General features: G+C 41.4%; 1 protein-coding gene and 1 long non-coding RNA gene across 11 annotated transcripts; one reads left to right on the forward strand and one right to left on the reverse strand.

Moving 5' to 3' along the window:
* Positions 1-1,200: 1,200 nt before the first annotated feature.
* Positions 1,201-9,289, forward strand: CBY3 (chibby family member 3). 8 transcript variants are annotated; one of them, XM_083428595.1, is made up of 3 exons: positions 5,911-6,108; positions 7,300-7,543; positions 8,650-9,289. In XM_083428595.1, exon 3 carries the CDS (start codon positions 8,704-8,706, stop codon positions 9,193-9,195), a length of 492 nt encoding a protein of 163 aa, XP_083284721.1. In that variant the 5' UTR covers positions 5,911-6,108; positions 7,300-7,543; positions 8,650-8,703; the 3' UTR covers positions 9,196-9,289. The 8 variants fall into 8 exon arrangements, with proteins under 8 accessions (XP_083284727.1, XP_083284726.1, XP_083284728.1 ...); XM_083428597.1 differs by lacking the exon at positions 7,300-7,543 and adding an exon at positions 7,807-7,881 and having other exon boundaries at positions 6,090-6,108; XM_083428601.1 differs by lacking the exons at positions 5,911-6,108; positions 7,300-7,543 and adding an exon at positions 1,201-2,789.
* On the reverse strand, positions 5,527-15,219 carry LOC310672057. Of its 3 annotated transcripts, none has more exons than XR_014508368.1 (3): positions 10,321-15,219; positions 5,812-5,898; positions 5,527-5,628 (listed from the first exon to the last, which is right to left on the reverse strand). It is a non-coding gene; the product is annotated as an uncharacterized lncRNA (long non-coding RNA). The 3 variants fall into 3 exon arrangements; XR_014508369.1 differs by having other exon boundaries at positions 5,534-5,625; XR_014508370.1 differs by having other exon boundaries at positions 5,580-5,679.
* Between the last annotated feature and the right edge of the window lie 12 nt (positions 15,220-15,231).

Here is a 15,231-nt window from a genome sequence, read left to right on the forward strand (position 1 = left end):
TGTTAGGGGCAAAAACATAATGTCTCTGATTTTAAGTCCAAAAAAGCAGGAGCTTTCTGAAGCCGGTCTAGTTCTAGACTTGGACTGGGTAGGAGGTCTTGGATTATGGAATTTGTGCTGGAAAACCAAATGCAGCTGCTGACAGAAAGTGGATAATAATTTAAATCACAGCATTTTTAAAGCACTTTTAATAAGCCTGAGGCTCAAACAACTTATGGTTTGTTATACAAATCTATTTAATATGGGGCTTATTAAATAAATAAAGGGACATGGGTGGCGCTGTGGTCTAAACCACAGAGCCTAGGACTTGCCGATCAGAAGGTCGGCAGTTCGAATCCCTGCGACGGGGTGAGCCCCCGTTGCTCGGTCCCTGCTCCTGCCAACCTAGCAGTTTGAAAGCACATCAAAGTGCAAGTAGATAAATAGGTACCGCTCCGGCGGGCAGGTTAGTGGCATTTCCATGCGCTGCTCTGGTTCGCCAGAAGCGGCTTAGTCATGCTGGCCACATGACCCAGAAGCTGTGGACAAACACCGGCTCCCTCGGCCTGTAAAGCGAGATGAGTGCCGCAACCCCAGAGTCGTCTGCGACTGGACTTAACAGTCAGGGGTCCCTTTACCTAAATAAATACTGTGCCTTATCTATAATAACCAATATTATTCAACCATTTCAATAGTCCTGCAATGGCAAAGTAGTTACTACAATTTTTTCTTCGGGGGTGGGGGATCTTTTAGAATACTGTGATAAGGATAAGGTAGGTAGCAGCAGGCATACTGATTCAGTGTGCTCAGTATGTGTGCAAGATATATGAGACCTTTGCCAATTCTCATGGTGGTCGCTATTAGATCAAAACACAGACGCAAAGATTAAAGGCATTAGGAATATGTGGTGTAGTCAAAACAAGGAGTTACCTAGAACTTGTTTTGCAAAACCTTGAATAAATATGAACGTTTATTGTGTAATGTTTAGCTAAACATTGTGCAACCAACCATGGGCGTATCCAAGATTTTTGCGGGTGGGCACAGCTTGAGAATACTCACATGGCCCATCAACAGGCATTCAAACCCTATACTTCTCATGCTAATACTTGCCACTGGTACTAACGTATGTTTGTTCGGATTAAATCTGCAGGCTTCAATTAATCAACCAAAGCTTTGAATGGATGATGTTTATTGAATATTTTATAAACAAATACATAGCTTAGCAGGTCTTGAGTAAATCTAGCAGAGTTGAAGTAGATAAAGAGTTTTTAATAGATAACAAATTGGATGATTTAAAAGATGTGGATTATGCAGAGTAGTAGAAAAGCAAAGGAACCAGGAAAAGGGTAGAAGGGAAGTCATATGGTATATGTATATATGCTGTATTTGGTACGAAGTTGTAAGTGGGATGGGGGAGGCGGAGGGGGGTTAAGTATGCTCTCTGTTTCTGTTTTTGAAAATGCAAACAAACAAACAAAAAACAGACATTCAAACCTAATCGCTCTCATGCGAATACTTGTCGCTGGTATACTAATGTGCGGATTAAATCTGCAGCCTTTAATTAAACAACCAAAACTTTAAGCACAGATTCAAGCCTGCTTGATTATTAGGTGCGGCTGAAAACAAGCAAAACTTAAGCCATTTTACATACCTGAAGGACTTGCCATTCTACAGGCTGTACAGATATCCTAGACTGAAGCTCCCTGCATCTCAACTAATCCTGAGGGGATAGCTTCTTTGGTAGATCATGAGACTGTTGATCTCAGGGTCCTGGGTTCCGCATTGGGCAAAAAGATTCCTGTATTGCAGGGGATTGAACTGGATGACCCTAGTGGCCCCTTCTAATTGTCCCTGTCTTGTGGACCCTACAATTCTATTATTCTAATGTGTTTAAGACCTTCTCGGTAGAAAAATGCCAGGTATCATATTTTTTAAAAATATAAGTTCATGTATGCACAATTCATATGTACCTATATACATTCCTTCATTTTAGACATTTTTCCTTCCTATTGTTTTCTTATACTAACGTGTATACTGTATTAAAAATCCATTTAATAAACTTTTAAAGAGATAATTAGTGAACAGCCCCAACGTATAGGAGTCATGTGAGTCATCTCTTACTTTAGCAGTCCTTTAGGCATTAAACATTAAATATTATGTAAACAAAATAATTTTAACAAAAATGTATATTTTAATTCACCCCACATCATGAAACTTTTGGTCCCCCCCCCCAAAAAAAAACAATACTCCCTATGGGATTGTATCCATCTAAGCCATACTCAGAACAGAGCCACTCAAATCGATGGAGTTATGGAGTCCATTGATTTTAATGGATCTACTTTTAGTATGATTTAGCTGATTACAGCCTATCTCTTTTAAGTTTCAGCTTTAACGGGCAAAATGTGTGTGTTTGCCTCCAGAGTCACTATACTTTTATAAGCACAAAGCAGGTAATATATTCACAAATTAACATTTAGTAAGCATCCAGTTTACAGACAGTAGCAATTTACACTCTACTATCAAGAGTGTTGAAGGCCTAATGAAATATCCTGAATCCTAGAGGTGTAATTTCAAAAGAATACAGGTCAGTATCTTGGATGCAGTGCATCTCATACTGAGCATCAATGTATTTCCCAGCATGTGAACAAATAGCCTGCCACAAGTGTGTGAAAAAAGCCTGCCGTGAAACCCCAAAGTAGCAATGGAAATGAGTCTACTTGAAGCTACTCTTTGTGATGCAGATGTGTTACACAGGTTGCCATAGTAGCTGCATCCATAACAAAAGGGAGCCAGCTGCAGGGCAGAAGTAGGTCAGACTGGTCTAAATAATACTCACTTTGATCAGAAAAAGCACATCCAGATCAGTGAGGGAAAGAAGAGGAGAAATGGGAAGGCTAGAGACAAGAGTTAAGGATGGAAACCTATGATGTTAAAAAAGAGAGAGAGAAAGAGAAAAGATTCCTTGTTCTTTTCAGGCCAAGAAACAAATTCAGAGGCAACCTTTTAACTGGACATTTATATTAAGTTTGTCTTAAGACAGATCTAAGGGACGCGGGTGGCACTGTGGGTAAAAGCCTCAGCGCCCATGGCTTGCCGATCACATGGTCGGCGGTTCGAATCCCCGCGGCGGGGTGCGCTCCCATCGTTCGGTCCCAGCGCCTGCCAACCTAGCAGTTCGAAAGCACCCCTGGGTGCAAGTAGATAAATAAGTACCGCTTTATAGCAGGATGGTAAACGGTGTTCCGTGTGCTGCGCTGGCTCGCCAGATGCAGCTTGTCATGCTGGCCACGTGACCCGGAAGTGTCTGCGGCCAGCGCTGGCTCCCGGTCTATAGAGTGAGATGAGCGCACAACCCTAGAGTCTGGCAAGACTGGCCCGTACGGGCAGGGGTACCTTTACCTTTAAGACAGATCTAAAGCAGTGTGCAATTGGGTAGTATACGGCCCAACTCCATTTTGTTTCAAGAGGGGCCTAAATCCTCTCACAGTTAACAGCCCAACCCAATGCACAGTTTACTTAAAGCATATCTGACTAAATTTAATGGGACTTCCTCCCAGGTGAGTGTGCACAGGTTTGCACTCCAATTCTCTTCTAACCCACTTTGGTCCGTGACCAAAAGATTTAGGCTCTAACTAGCTCTGACAGTCATGCTGGCCACATGACCCAGAAGCTGTACGCCAGCTCCCTCGGCCAATAAAGCGAGATGAGCACCGCAACCCCAGAGTCGGTCACGACTGGACCTAATGGTCAGGGGTCCCTTTACCTTTACCTTTTAGCACTGACAGTGATTTGACTTTTGCGTAAGATTTCTAAGCATTCCCGAATAAATATATAGTTCGGGTTGTACGTGATCTAAAGCAGAGAAGTGTCAGCCAGGAAGTGGGTGCTGAATATTTTCCCCAGCTATGGTTTTTTCCAAAAGCTGCTTTGCCATGACCAGTTTTCTCCAAACGGTGCTTGCTTGTAAGGAAGGGGATCCTAGGGCTCCTTCAGACAACCTGTTTATCCAGCATTCATCTTTATTTGGTTGCACAAAGCTTTTGCAATGCTTAGACAATGTCTGGTCTTTGGTGTGCATTTTGTTCTGATTTGTTTATGGGGAACTCATATGATAATGAGCTTTCATTCTGATTTGCTTGTGGGGTGTTTACACATCTTCCCATTAATAATTTGTTCACCGACACTTTCCCCATTTCTTTCCAAACTGAAAAGTATGGATTTTTAAAAATGGATTTGTCACACTAGGGTGACTTCAGTCCACTTTGATTATGCAAAACTAAAGCTCCCACAAAATACTGAGATTGGTATTCAACTGAGGCCCAATCTCCACTATACATTATAAGTATACCTATTGCCATGCCACTTTAATCAGTCATTACTTCCTCCAAAGAATCTTGGGAAGTGTAGTTAAGGGTGCTGAGAGTTATTAGGGGACCCCCAATTTTCTCAAATAGCTACAGTTCCCAAAGTGGTTTAACAAACTCTCTTCCCAGGGAAATCTAAGAATTGTAGTACTGAGAAGCACATAGAAAATTTCCTAATAACTCTCAGCATCCTTAGCAAACTACAGTTCCCAGGATTCTTTGGGGGACGACATGACTGCTCAAAGTGGCATGATACCACAAATGAGTTTTACTCAGAGTATACTTCTTAAATTAATGGGCCTGACTTAATAATGTTAATTAATTTCAATGGGTCTACTCTACTCCATTCTGGTCTAACACTAAAGAAGATCCTTAAAGCCACGTGGGCAGCTGGAGTGACCAGCTCAGAACTCCCTGCATACTGAAATCCACATAGAGAGATAACAAAGGTTATGTGACCCATTTCATCTTAAGGTAGGAAATGATGACATGGGCTTAGCCTGATAGAGCAGCTTTCTCTATAGTTTAACCTCTTCATGCGCTAATTAGATTCAAACATGCTGGAATCCTACAGATTGTTCTCTGACTTACTCCATACATTTCCTAATAATGACCTTTGAAGTCCATACACCTTGAAGAAGTTGCATGAAAGCTACTATATTGTATGAAGTTGATTTTCAAAATGAATGTAGCATCAGAGAGTTGGGACCTTATAACATGCTTTAAGCTTTCCAACTAAGTATCTTAGGGAATATACAGAAAGATAAAAATCTATGCAGGAAATATACTCAAAGAACATATTGCTACATTTGCACAATACATCCTTCTGTCAAATATGTACCAGCAGCCTGCATTTTTAAAAATTAAATACTTAATTTTGCATTTTCAAAAATACATATGACAGGAAACTCCCCTCCCTCTAGACTAGACAATCCAATAATGTTATTTTTTTCCAGTTAGTTAAGTAACAGGTAAGTTTATAAACACTTCAGTCATTCATTTTGATCTCTGTTCAGATCAAGAGTATCTTGCATGTCTTCCTAACAGGTTATTCCAACATGAACCATTTGTTGATGGTGACGTATGGCAATGCAGCAACCCCGTCTTTTCTAGCATGTTGAATAAACGTATGCCAAACTGTTCCAAAGTCCTCCTTGCCTTTTATATTCTGCAGTGATCCAAGCTGTTTTGTCACTTTCTCTATTAGGGCTACTTTCCATAGTCGACCCCACCATGTCTCTAAATTCAGGTTGGTAGCCGTCTTCCAATGTTGAGTAGTTAGCTACTAGCCACAATCATCAAGAAGTTTAGGAAGTCTTTGAACATTAAATCTATACTGCCACCAGTAATGAACAGGTTATTGTGCAAATGTCCAATATATTAATTAATTAATTAATTAATTAATTAATTAATTAATTCTGAGTACTTTGCCCAGTGCAGGTGCCATATATGTAAATAGTTAACTCACCAGTTTGTTTTAATCAGCTCAAGCTAAACACTGAGCTGATTGCTGACAGCAGTGAAGCACAGATATGCACATCAGGGTGTCTACTGCCTACAAAAATATGATTGGCCAAAGTAAGAAAAGTAATTGTGAGACACTGCAAACCACATGATGACATGAGGCAATCAACATGATGTCAGGCACAATTTTTCCATGTGTTACTGAAAAGCAACAAACAGATTATTTCCCATGCCCAACTTGCTCATTTCTGAGGTTTCAACAGAAGCAAAAAATTAAGTGACTGCAACAAAGTACTGTCTGGTGAGCAGAGTATTTTGAGAAACCGAAGAAAATGTTTTTTTAATGGCTGGTGGGTGACCTGCCTCCATATCTTTGTTAGAAAGCCTTTTAATAGGTGTGGCAAGGTTGTGACGGGTTAAATTAGGAGAAGTGCCTCAGATAAAGCAATGCATCCTTCTTAAACTGAGCGCCAAACTGCAGGCTGTAGCCAATGTTAGCCCTACTCAGAGTAGACCCATTGAAACATTGGCTAACCTAAGTGAATAGAAGATACAGTAGTTGACTTCAAGCCGGCATTTCTTTAATATTTCCCTTAATCTTATTGCACTGGTGCGTACGTGTGCTAACTTCAGCAGCTCCTATGGCTGCACTGAGTTCCACAGAATACTGTACAGTGGGAAGACGGAATCTCTTCACACCCACCAGAGAAGCTCACTGGTCCTATTGCCATGAAATGACATGCTCTTTTACTAGCATAAGGGAATGAGTCATACGTTGACATTTGTGTCAAGCTCACTAAAGTCTTGGCCCTAGAGGCAGTTGGCTTTCTTAGGGCTAGGGGGAGGCAAGTTAAGGGGAAAATGCATTTGTATGACATTCTTAATTGAGGAAATGATCCAGGTCAGACTCATTTAACTTTTAAAAAAAATTATCCAATGGGGTAAATGGTCTTCCCATGCTGCTACTGGGATCCATGTTCCAAATTCTATTGAGTTGTTGCATGGGGGTGCTAGCGATTTGAGCAACGGCAATCCCTCAAGTCAATGTTCTATTTTACATCAATCCCTTGCTGTTATTTATGTGGAATAGGACTTAGGCAAGGAAGAAAAAAGGCAGGGGGGAGGGGGGAGGGAATGGGAAGGTGTTGGTGATGTGACAATGGCACTGCCAGCCAGTCTGAAGCTGGGTTATTATATGACTGCTGTCTGTACTCATTAATAATAACATCCACTGATACTGGAGAGGAGATAGGTCAATGGCAGGGATGAGGAATCTTATTTATAATACTTCTATACCTGCGTCTCATCATAAGGTCCCAGGGCAGGTTACAATATAATTACATAATTAAAAACAAGTAAAACAGTTTATTCAATGAGGGGAAAAAAGCAAAAAAAAATCCAAACAGAAGCAGCATTGTATAGACACTGTGTATAGACACAGAAATATTTGGAGTACAACATCCATTATCCCTATTGTGTTTCTGGACTACAGATTCCATTATACCTGACCACTGGGCATTCTGGCTGGAGCTGATATGGGCTGGAATCCAACAACAACTGGAAGGCCACAGGTTCCTTATCTCCCCATTGCAATACACCGGATAACAGTCATTCACTTACCCCTGATACTTCTGTAAGGGAAGGAGCTGGAGGGTCCTCTAAACAGATATTTCTCAGCATCCTTACTGAACTACAATTCCCAGAATTATTAGGAGGAAGCCATGCATGCTAAACTGGTATGAAACCAAAGTAACTATGAGATATACTTATGCTCACCCACCCCTGGTAATATTGGTGGCAGGCACTAGTTGAATAAAATGTAATTCCACCATATTTTCTCAGGTGCTGGAGCATAAACTTTACACAACCCAAATACCAAATAGTGTTGTTGTGTTTACTCAGTTTGTCCTAAATGAAATGGGGGCCACCACAAGGAAAATGTCTTTCACAAGCAATTGCTAACTTGGGGATCTGCCTCTTTCCACATGCTTATGACTAGGTATGATCCTCAATGAAGGGATTTCTGTGGGTCTCTCTACTCCCTGATGCTAGACGAGACATGATATGACTTGGGGTAGGTCCTCTTTCATTGTGGTGCTCCACATTTAGAACTTGCTTCCCAAAGGAAGTATTAAATTTTTGGCTGAAGACTTTTTAAAATGTGCCCAGACTTTTCAATAGGTTAAGGTTGACTTATGGGTCAATCTGTCATTTTTTTTTTAAAGGATTATATTAATCATTATCAATAATGCATCCCTTGGGAGGTTGTATACCAGAAAAACAATATGTAAATTATTCAGAAAAAGAAATAAAAACTACTCTGAAAATTTATTATTCCAAAAATGAAACCATCTGTTGTAAAAATTAAGATCATACCAGCAAGAATAAGTCTTCCTGTAAGAAAATGATTTAAATCAAGTCTTACTAGTGATTTAAATCAAGCCTTACTGACTAGTGATTTAAATTGTGATTTAAATCAAATCCACCCTGGGTGTAATTATATCCCCTTCTGCTAGGAGGGGCAACATTTTATTTCTTTAAAAGGCCCAATGGCAAATAATAAAACACACACACACACCCCTTCTGCCCTGGTGTGCATCAACCAGAAGGGCTTGGGAAGTGGCAGGTTCTCCACCACAGAAGCTCCTCACTATCACCTTAGGATTGCACTGTTTTGCAGTAGTTACCCTGGCAATTTATCTCCCTGTCATTCATCCCCTCAATGTCATAGTGTAGATATTGATTTTCTGCTTCTTGTTGGTTGTTGTTGTTTTCATTTTAGCAATGCCATATAATGTCTCTGCTCCTCTGTAACACTGCACATGTTGGCTTTCTGTTCCAGAACTTTCTTCTGTAGGACTCTTATTGACATCCTCCATCCCTAGCTCTCCTCATCATGGAAACCATTTCTCAAATTCTGCAGGATGTGCGTGATTACTGGGCTGACCATTTTTCTCAAAGATTTCTACCCAGGCGGCCAACACTTCGCCAAACAACCTCTTTGTCCACTTACTATCTGTTGGACTACAAAACCCGGCAAGCTGAACTAGGGATGGATTACGGCCCTCCAAGTACACAGCTGAACAAAGCCAAGTTTGTCTTCCAAGGGGGTGCGTGGCTTGGTGATGGTGTCCCTCCGCAGATGCCCTTACTACAGTTATATTCCTCCTCCTCTCATCATGATAAGGAATCACCCAACAAGGCCCTGAAGAAAGCAAACAAAGCTCTACTGGAAGAGAACAATTACTTGAAGCTGCAGCTTGAGCTGCTAATGGACATGCTGACAGAGACCACAGCACGACTACACTCAGTAGAGAAAAAGCTGGACATGACTTCATGGCACCCAAAGATTAGGAAGCCAAGCAAGGTGCTGATGCTCCGGTCTTAATAAACATCTTGGACCCAAGACCAGAGAGAATTGTATTTCTGAAGAAGTTTGCCTTCCCATGTCCAGACATTAAATAAAATCTTGAAGAAAATGATTTCGTTTGATGGATCAGTATTTTTTTTATTGCTCCATTCCCTGTAATAGCACATGGTTTTTATATTTTGATCTAAGGATCATAACTGAAACAAGCCACAAATATACCTGATCTCTTTTTCCTACTTACAATATCCTCGATAGAGCCTGCCTCTTAAAAGCCAACTTACACCTGTGATTCAAAGTATCCTAGCCCATTATATGTTATCCCAACTGACAGGCTATATTTCATGGCTATCACTGAAATAATTCTACTGCTGAATTATAATATTCTCTCCCATCCATCTCACACTTCATTTCTATGTACTGCAATGTGTAATCACAGAAGTCCAGAGCTATCAGAAACAATACATGAACTGCATTATAATGAACTGCATGATACTGTTTTTGACTGATTGAGATAGAATTGCTTGCAAAACTCCTTGAGCTGCTGGAAGACAATGCTACACCAATTTGGGCAGAGTGGGAGGAGAGAGAAATCAATTTAAATTGTCTGAATGGAGAGCCACATACAACTAAATCTAACCTTTACCCTCCCTTTCCACCCCCACCAACACCAGAGGACAGGACTCCTAGTAATTCAGTGGTCAGTTACAGCACAACAGCATGGATCCAGCAGGGGAACATCTTAATGTATCAAAATGTGCAGTGTGGGTAGAGAACTGGGAGTAAGAAGTGGGAACGATTTTTGGCTGGGCCTTTTGCAAAAAGGTAGCTTGCACAACTAACAAGCACACATAACATGATAATCATGATAATCGTGGGCATAGCCGGGGGGGGGGCTGCCCTCCAAGTCAAGTAAATCAATAAAAAAACTTAACTAAGGTTCTAACATGAAGCCTCAACCCCCCAACATAAATCCTGGCTACATCAATTTTGATGGGCAGATAGCACCCTAACCTAAAACACTTACTTGTCAGCAACAGTAAATCACAGAGCAGGCACGCAAACACTGGAACAGTATCTACTTAGGCAACACTATTACAAAACACCATGTCAGTCACAACATCAAGGGTTCAATCATCTGCTCACCTTCCAATGTGATATCGGTCAGCAATGCCTTTCTGCATTCTCTATGGAACGAACAGGCCGGTATTGAAGTAAAATAAATTATTACAGATCAGAAAGGGTGGTCTGGGGGGGGGGAGAGAGAGCATTTCAGCATCTGTGGATATTCTGAGTTTAAATGGGCCATTCTTGAACAGAAGAATTTCAGAGGGAGTGTGAAACAGCAGGACTACAATTTCTTAATAAATCCTAATGCCTGTAGCCTGAATCAAGATAATAGTTTCCCCCCCCCCACTACATGTGTTAATTAGTTCAGTGACGGAATGTCCATGTTACCATTAATGCTGCTTTGAACAACTTGGTCATGCCTCCATGACCTTCTAGCAGCTCCACCAAGTCCAGTGGGCACCAGCCACCACTGACTAGGGGCCTCAAAAACTGAAAGTGGCCCAGGTCTCCTTGGGAGGGCCTAGCTACAGCACGTGTGGTAAACCCAGTAGTTGGCCTGCTCCATTTCTAAACCTCATAACATTCCATATAAAGGCAGGCAGATACAGCTGTTGAGTTGGCCCAAATCCACCAGTTGGTGTCAAATCCACTTTTCTTGGCAGAATTACTACGGAAGAAACTTTCCCAAATATATAAATCCAAATCTAATCAGTAACACTATAGTGCACGTCAATATTTTATTATAATTTACTCAAAAGCTCTTCCCCCACTTTGGTCTTTGTGACAACCGCTTCTTTTTTTTTACCTTCATCCCTGGGGTTATACAACATTTCACTGGAAACGTTCTTACTTGGAAAATTATATGTTGATACTTTAAACTTATCTTTTGCTTACTTGGCTCCGAGCAGCGGCTTCTGCCTCTTTGCCATTTCAGATAAGTAGCAGCTCTTATCAAATCATCTGCAGCTGTTTTAAATGGTATTAGGGTTGCTCTTTGCAATGAACGGAATGGGCATATGGCAAAGTTGCTGAAAGCCAGTAGGTGAAGCTAGAAGGACAGTGCCAGTTCCCTCAATATTCAAGGCTGTATTTCAGATATATTTTCCAATCTGTGGTTCTGTTACTGTACTTCAGAAACTGGTAACATTCCCCCCCTCTCTCATACTGGTACAGTATACAACATTCAATATGCTTTGTTTTATATTTTCTTCATTATTTCTAGTGCATTGCATACCTTGTTGATAGAAATAGATAAACAGATTGTTGCAGTTTATTTAGAAGAAAAACTGGCAAAAGATATATAGAAATCCAGTTTATCTTTCAACTAATCAGACAACTTCTAATATAATTCACCACTGTATGCCATTAGTCCCTTTGGATATTTTTTTAAAGAAAACTAGTGGGGATTATCCAGCCAAAATTGAGCACTCTTTAGGTTGGAAGTAAGTCTAATTGAAGTCTAATTATTCAGCCTTATGTGCAGGCAAATCAACAGCTAGAAGTATGCATCATAAGCAGGGAGTTCCAGAATGTAGGAGCTGTCATGCTAATGGAACCAATATTTTAGCCTACTTCACTTTGCTAGAATATTCAGCTTGATAAAAAGTTCTGGAAACTCAAAAACTTTTGTTACATTTTTGTTCATCATAATACTTAAAAATAACCCCTAGCTACGAAAGCAACTGTATATTACCGGTACCTCTCCCCCTCCTTAGCTGATTTAGTGGGTTTTTTCTTTAATAAAATGTTTTTTATGTGGCTCACAGAAAATTGGTAAATTGCACCATAGGAGTCATCGTCGTCATCATCATCATCATCATCATCATCATCTCTGCTGTTAAATAAGCTTTGTTTCTGTACATCTCCACTGCCCTATATACAGCTCTTTGCCCTATATAGCAGTTTAATTAGAGACTCACACTTCACGTGAGGGATACTAAGAAGCAAAGTAGAACTCATACTAGACCAGGCTTCCTCAACCTTGGCCCTCCAGATGTTTTTGGCCTACAACTCCCATGATCCCTAGTTAGCAGGACCAGTGGTCAGGGATGATGGGAATTGTAGTCTCAAAACATCTGGAGGGCCGAGGTTGAGGAAGCCTGTACTAGACTAATAATTTACCTCTTATGCCTTAAAATGCTGTCCTTTCCAATCTCGCATGGATTGTTTCACAGCCAAAATTTGTAAAAATAAGGAATAAGAATAAAAAATTATTATTTATACCCTGCACATCTGGCTGGGTTTTCCCAGCCATTCTGGGCTCCTCCCACAAAAATATTAAACAGAATAAAACTTCAAACATTAACAACTTCCCTAAACAGATGTCTTCTAAAGATCAGATAGTTGTTTATTTCCTTGACATCTGGTGGGAGGGCGTTTTACAGGGTGGGTGCCACCACCGAGAAGGCCCTCTGCCTGGTTCCCTGTAACCTCATGTCGCAGTGATGGACCCACCAGAAGGCCCTCGATGCTGGACCTCAGTGTCTGGGCTGAACGATGGGGGTAGAGATGCTCCTTCAGGTATACTGGACCAAGGCTGTTCAGGGCTTTAAAGGTCAGCATCAACACTTTGAATTGTGGTTGGAAACATACTGGGAGCCAATGTAAGTCTTTCAGGACCGGTGTTATGTGGTCTTGGTGGCCACTCCCAATCACCAGTCTAGCTGCCACATTCTGGATTAGTTGCAGTTTCCGGGTTACCTTCAAAGGTAGCCCCATGTAGAGTGCACTGCAGTAGTTTAAGTGGGAGATAACTAGAGCAAGGGGGAGAGGACGGAACCCTGAGGCACCCCACACCCAGGGGTCCGAACACTCATCCCCCAACATCACTTTCTGAATGTTTTTAAAAGGAGTATCTGCTATCAAACTCTGGTGGATAGAATATTTTGCACCAAATATGTCTGACAACTGCTCTGATGGGACAGCCTTTTAAAATATTAAACTAAGGGACAGGGGGTTTTTATATAAAAAAGCAAAACAATAAAACATCAGCCTGAGTACAATGAATTCAACCTCTGATTTCTCTCATACTTGCTAGGAATCATGGCTATATCACATACCATCTGAGTCTTTTCAGAATGAGATCTGCATGATCAGAGGAGAGACACATCCTACCCTGTTTGATGTATAAGAAAAAGAGGAACCAGATCTTCACAAAGTTATCCTATTTTTCCCACTATGTCTTTCTCCCTGATGATAATGCTACCTGCCACATGAATAAAACATGCATGGTATACTTTCCTACCATCTTCCAATGCTTTGCTCTCTACATATGTGCTGCTACTAGGAGGTGCAGCCACCAGGTCCTTGCAAATAATTGACCCCCCCCCCTTACATTCTTTTACCTGCTGAATTCTTTAAGAGATAACCCTAAGATTGCAATCCCATACAAACTTACTTAGCAATAAGGCCCACTGAAATTCATGTAACTTTTTAAAGACAGTGGAAGTCTTTAAAAGCAGATGGACAAACTTTTTGTCGGTTTAACCTTTGGATGATACATTCACTTGTTAAAGTAGGACTGGTAAAAGAAACCGGAGACTTTTCTGCAAGTGGACAAACTTGGACTTTAAACTTTAGTGCTCTACTATGCCAGCTCAGAGCTAGGATCAACAGATAATTGGCTGTATGTAACAGAGATGGGGGAAGGGGGATAAGGCCCACAGTTGGGGAACAGCCATACTTGCATTTTCTGCTTCTCTTTCTCACATATGCACACTGCCTTAAATTATGGAATATATGCACTTGAGTACAGGAGAGGTCAGCACAGTGTTTTAAGAGCTTTAAAAAACAAAAGCAAAAGGTTGCTTAAATTGTGAGCTGCTGGTGGTGTGTCTTGTTTTGCTCTACACACTTCAGACACTTTTTCACTGTGGTGATGCAACAGACATTCTTTTTCATGGACTTAGTCAGGATTTGTTTGGGGGGCAGGCATTTTGTTAGGGGGCGCAGAACCTCAGTTTTATTGATTTAGGGGGCAGCTGCCCCTCCCTGTCTACACCCATGTTCGTTTTAGAAATTCACAAAGTAGCATGGGGGAAAGCGTCACTTGTCACCAGTCTTAAAATGACACACATCCTATCAACTGCAATCAATGTGCTAGTGAACAGATTGTGTGTCAGGTGTGGAATGTTGGGAAAAGGTGAAATTTATTTGCCACATTTCTATCCCACTTCGTCTCCAATGAGCTCAAGGTGGCACAAGTGGTTCTCCTCCTCTCTTTTTTATCTTCACAACAACACTGTGAGGTAGTTTAGGCTGAGAGGCTTTGAGTGGCCCCAGTGAGCCTCATGGCTGAGCAGGGATTTTAACCCTAGTCTCCTAGCCCAACACTCTGGAAGCTAAATTGAGGGGCAAATACCTGGCTCCCCTGCAACCAAGGACATACCCTCCAACATTTCTCAGATGAAAATAGGGATGTCCCATTCCATAATGACAATTTTACTAGTTTTAACCCACACATCTTACTAGGTTGCCCCAGCCACTCTGGGCAGCTTCCAACATACATAAAAACATGGTTAAAACATTAAATATTTAAAAAAACCACTTCCCTTTACAGGGCTGCCTTCAGATGACTGGGGGGTTGGGGTTGGATAATGCCACACCCTCCAACATTTCTCCAATGAAAATAGGGACAACCTAAGGAAAAGTGGGACATTCCGGGATCAAATCAGAAACCTGGACATCAGAAAATAGGGACACTTGGAGGGTCTGAAAGGATACGACTGACTGCCCTTCCTTGGCCCCTCTGTATTTAAGTATGGAAAGGCTCTTCAGAGGAGCAGAACCACCAGCGGAGATAAGGATGCAGAGTTATGATGTGACGGAGTAAGAACGTCCATAGGATTCCAGCTGCTCCAAGATAGGGGGCTCGATCCGCAGCTCCAGCGGGTTCACTTTAGCCCTAGCGCATTTCTCGGCGTTCGCTTCTTCCTCGGGAGGATCAGGGACTGCAGCCCTGGGGTGGTCGATGCAGTAGGTCTCCTT

The sequence above is a fragment of the Podarcis tiliguerta genome (genome assembly GCF_965153285.1).
Source record: "Podarcis tiliguerta genome assembly, chromosome: 2".
Classification (NCBI taxonomy): domain Eukaryota; kingdom Metazoa; phylum Chordata; class Lepidosauria; order Squamata; family Lacertidae; genus Podarcis; species Podarcis tiliguerta.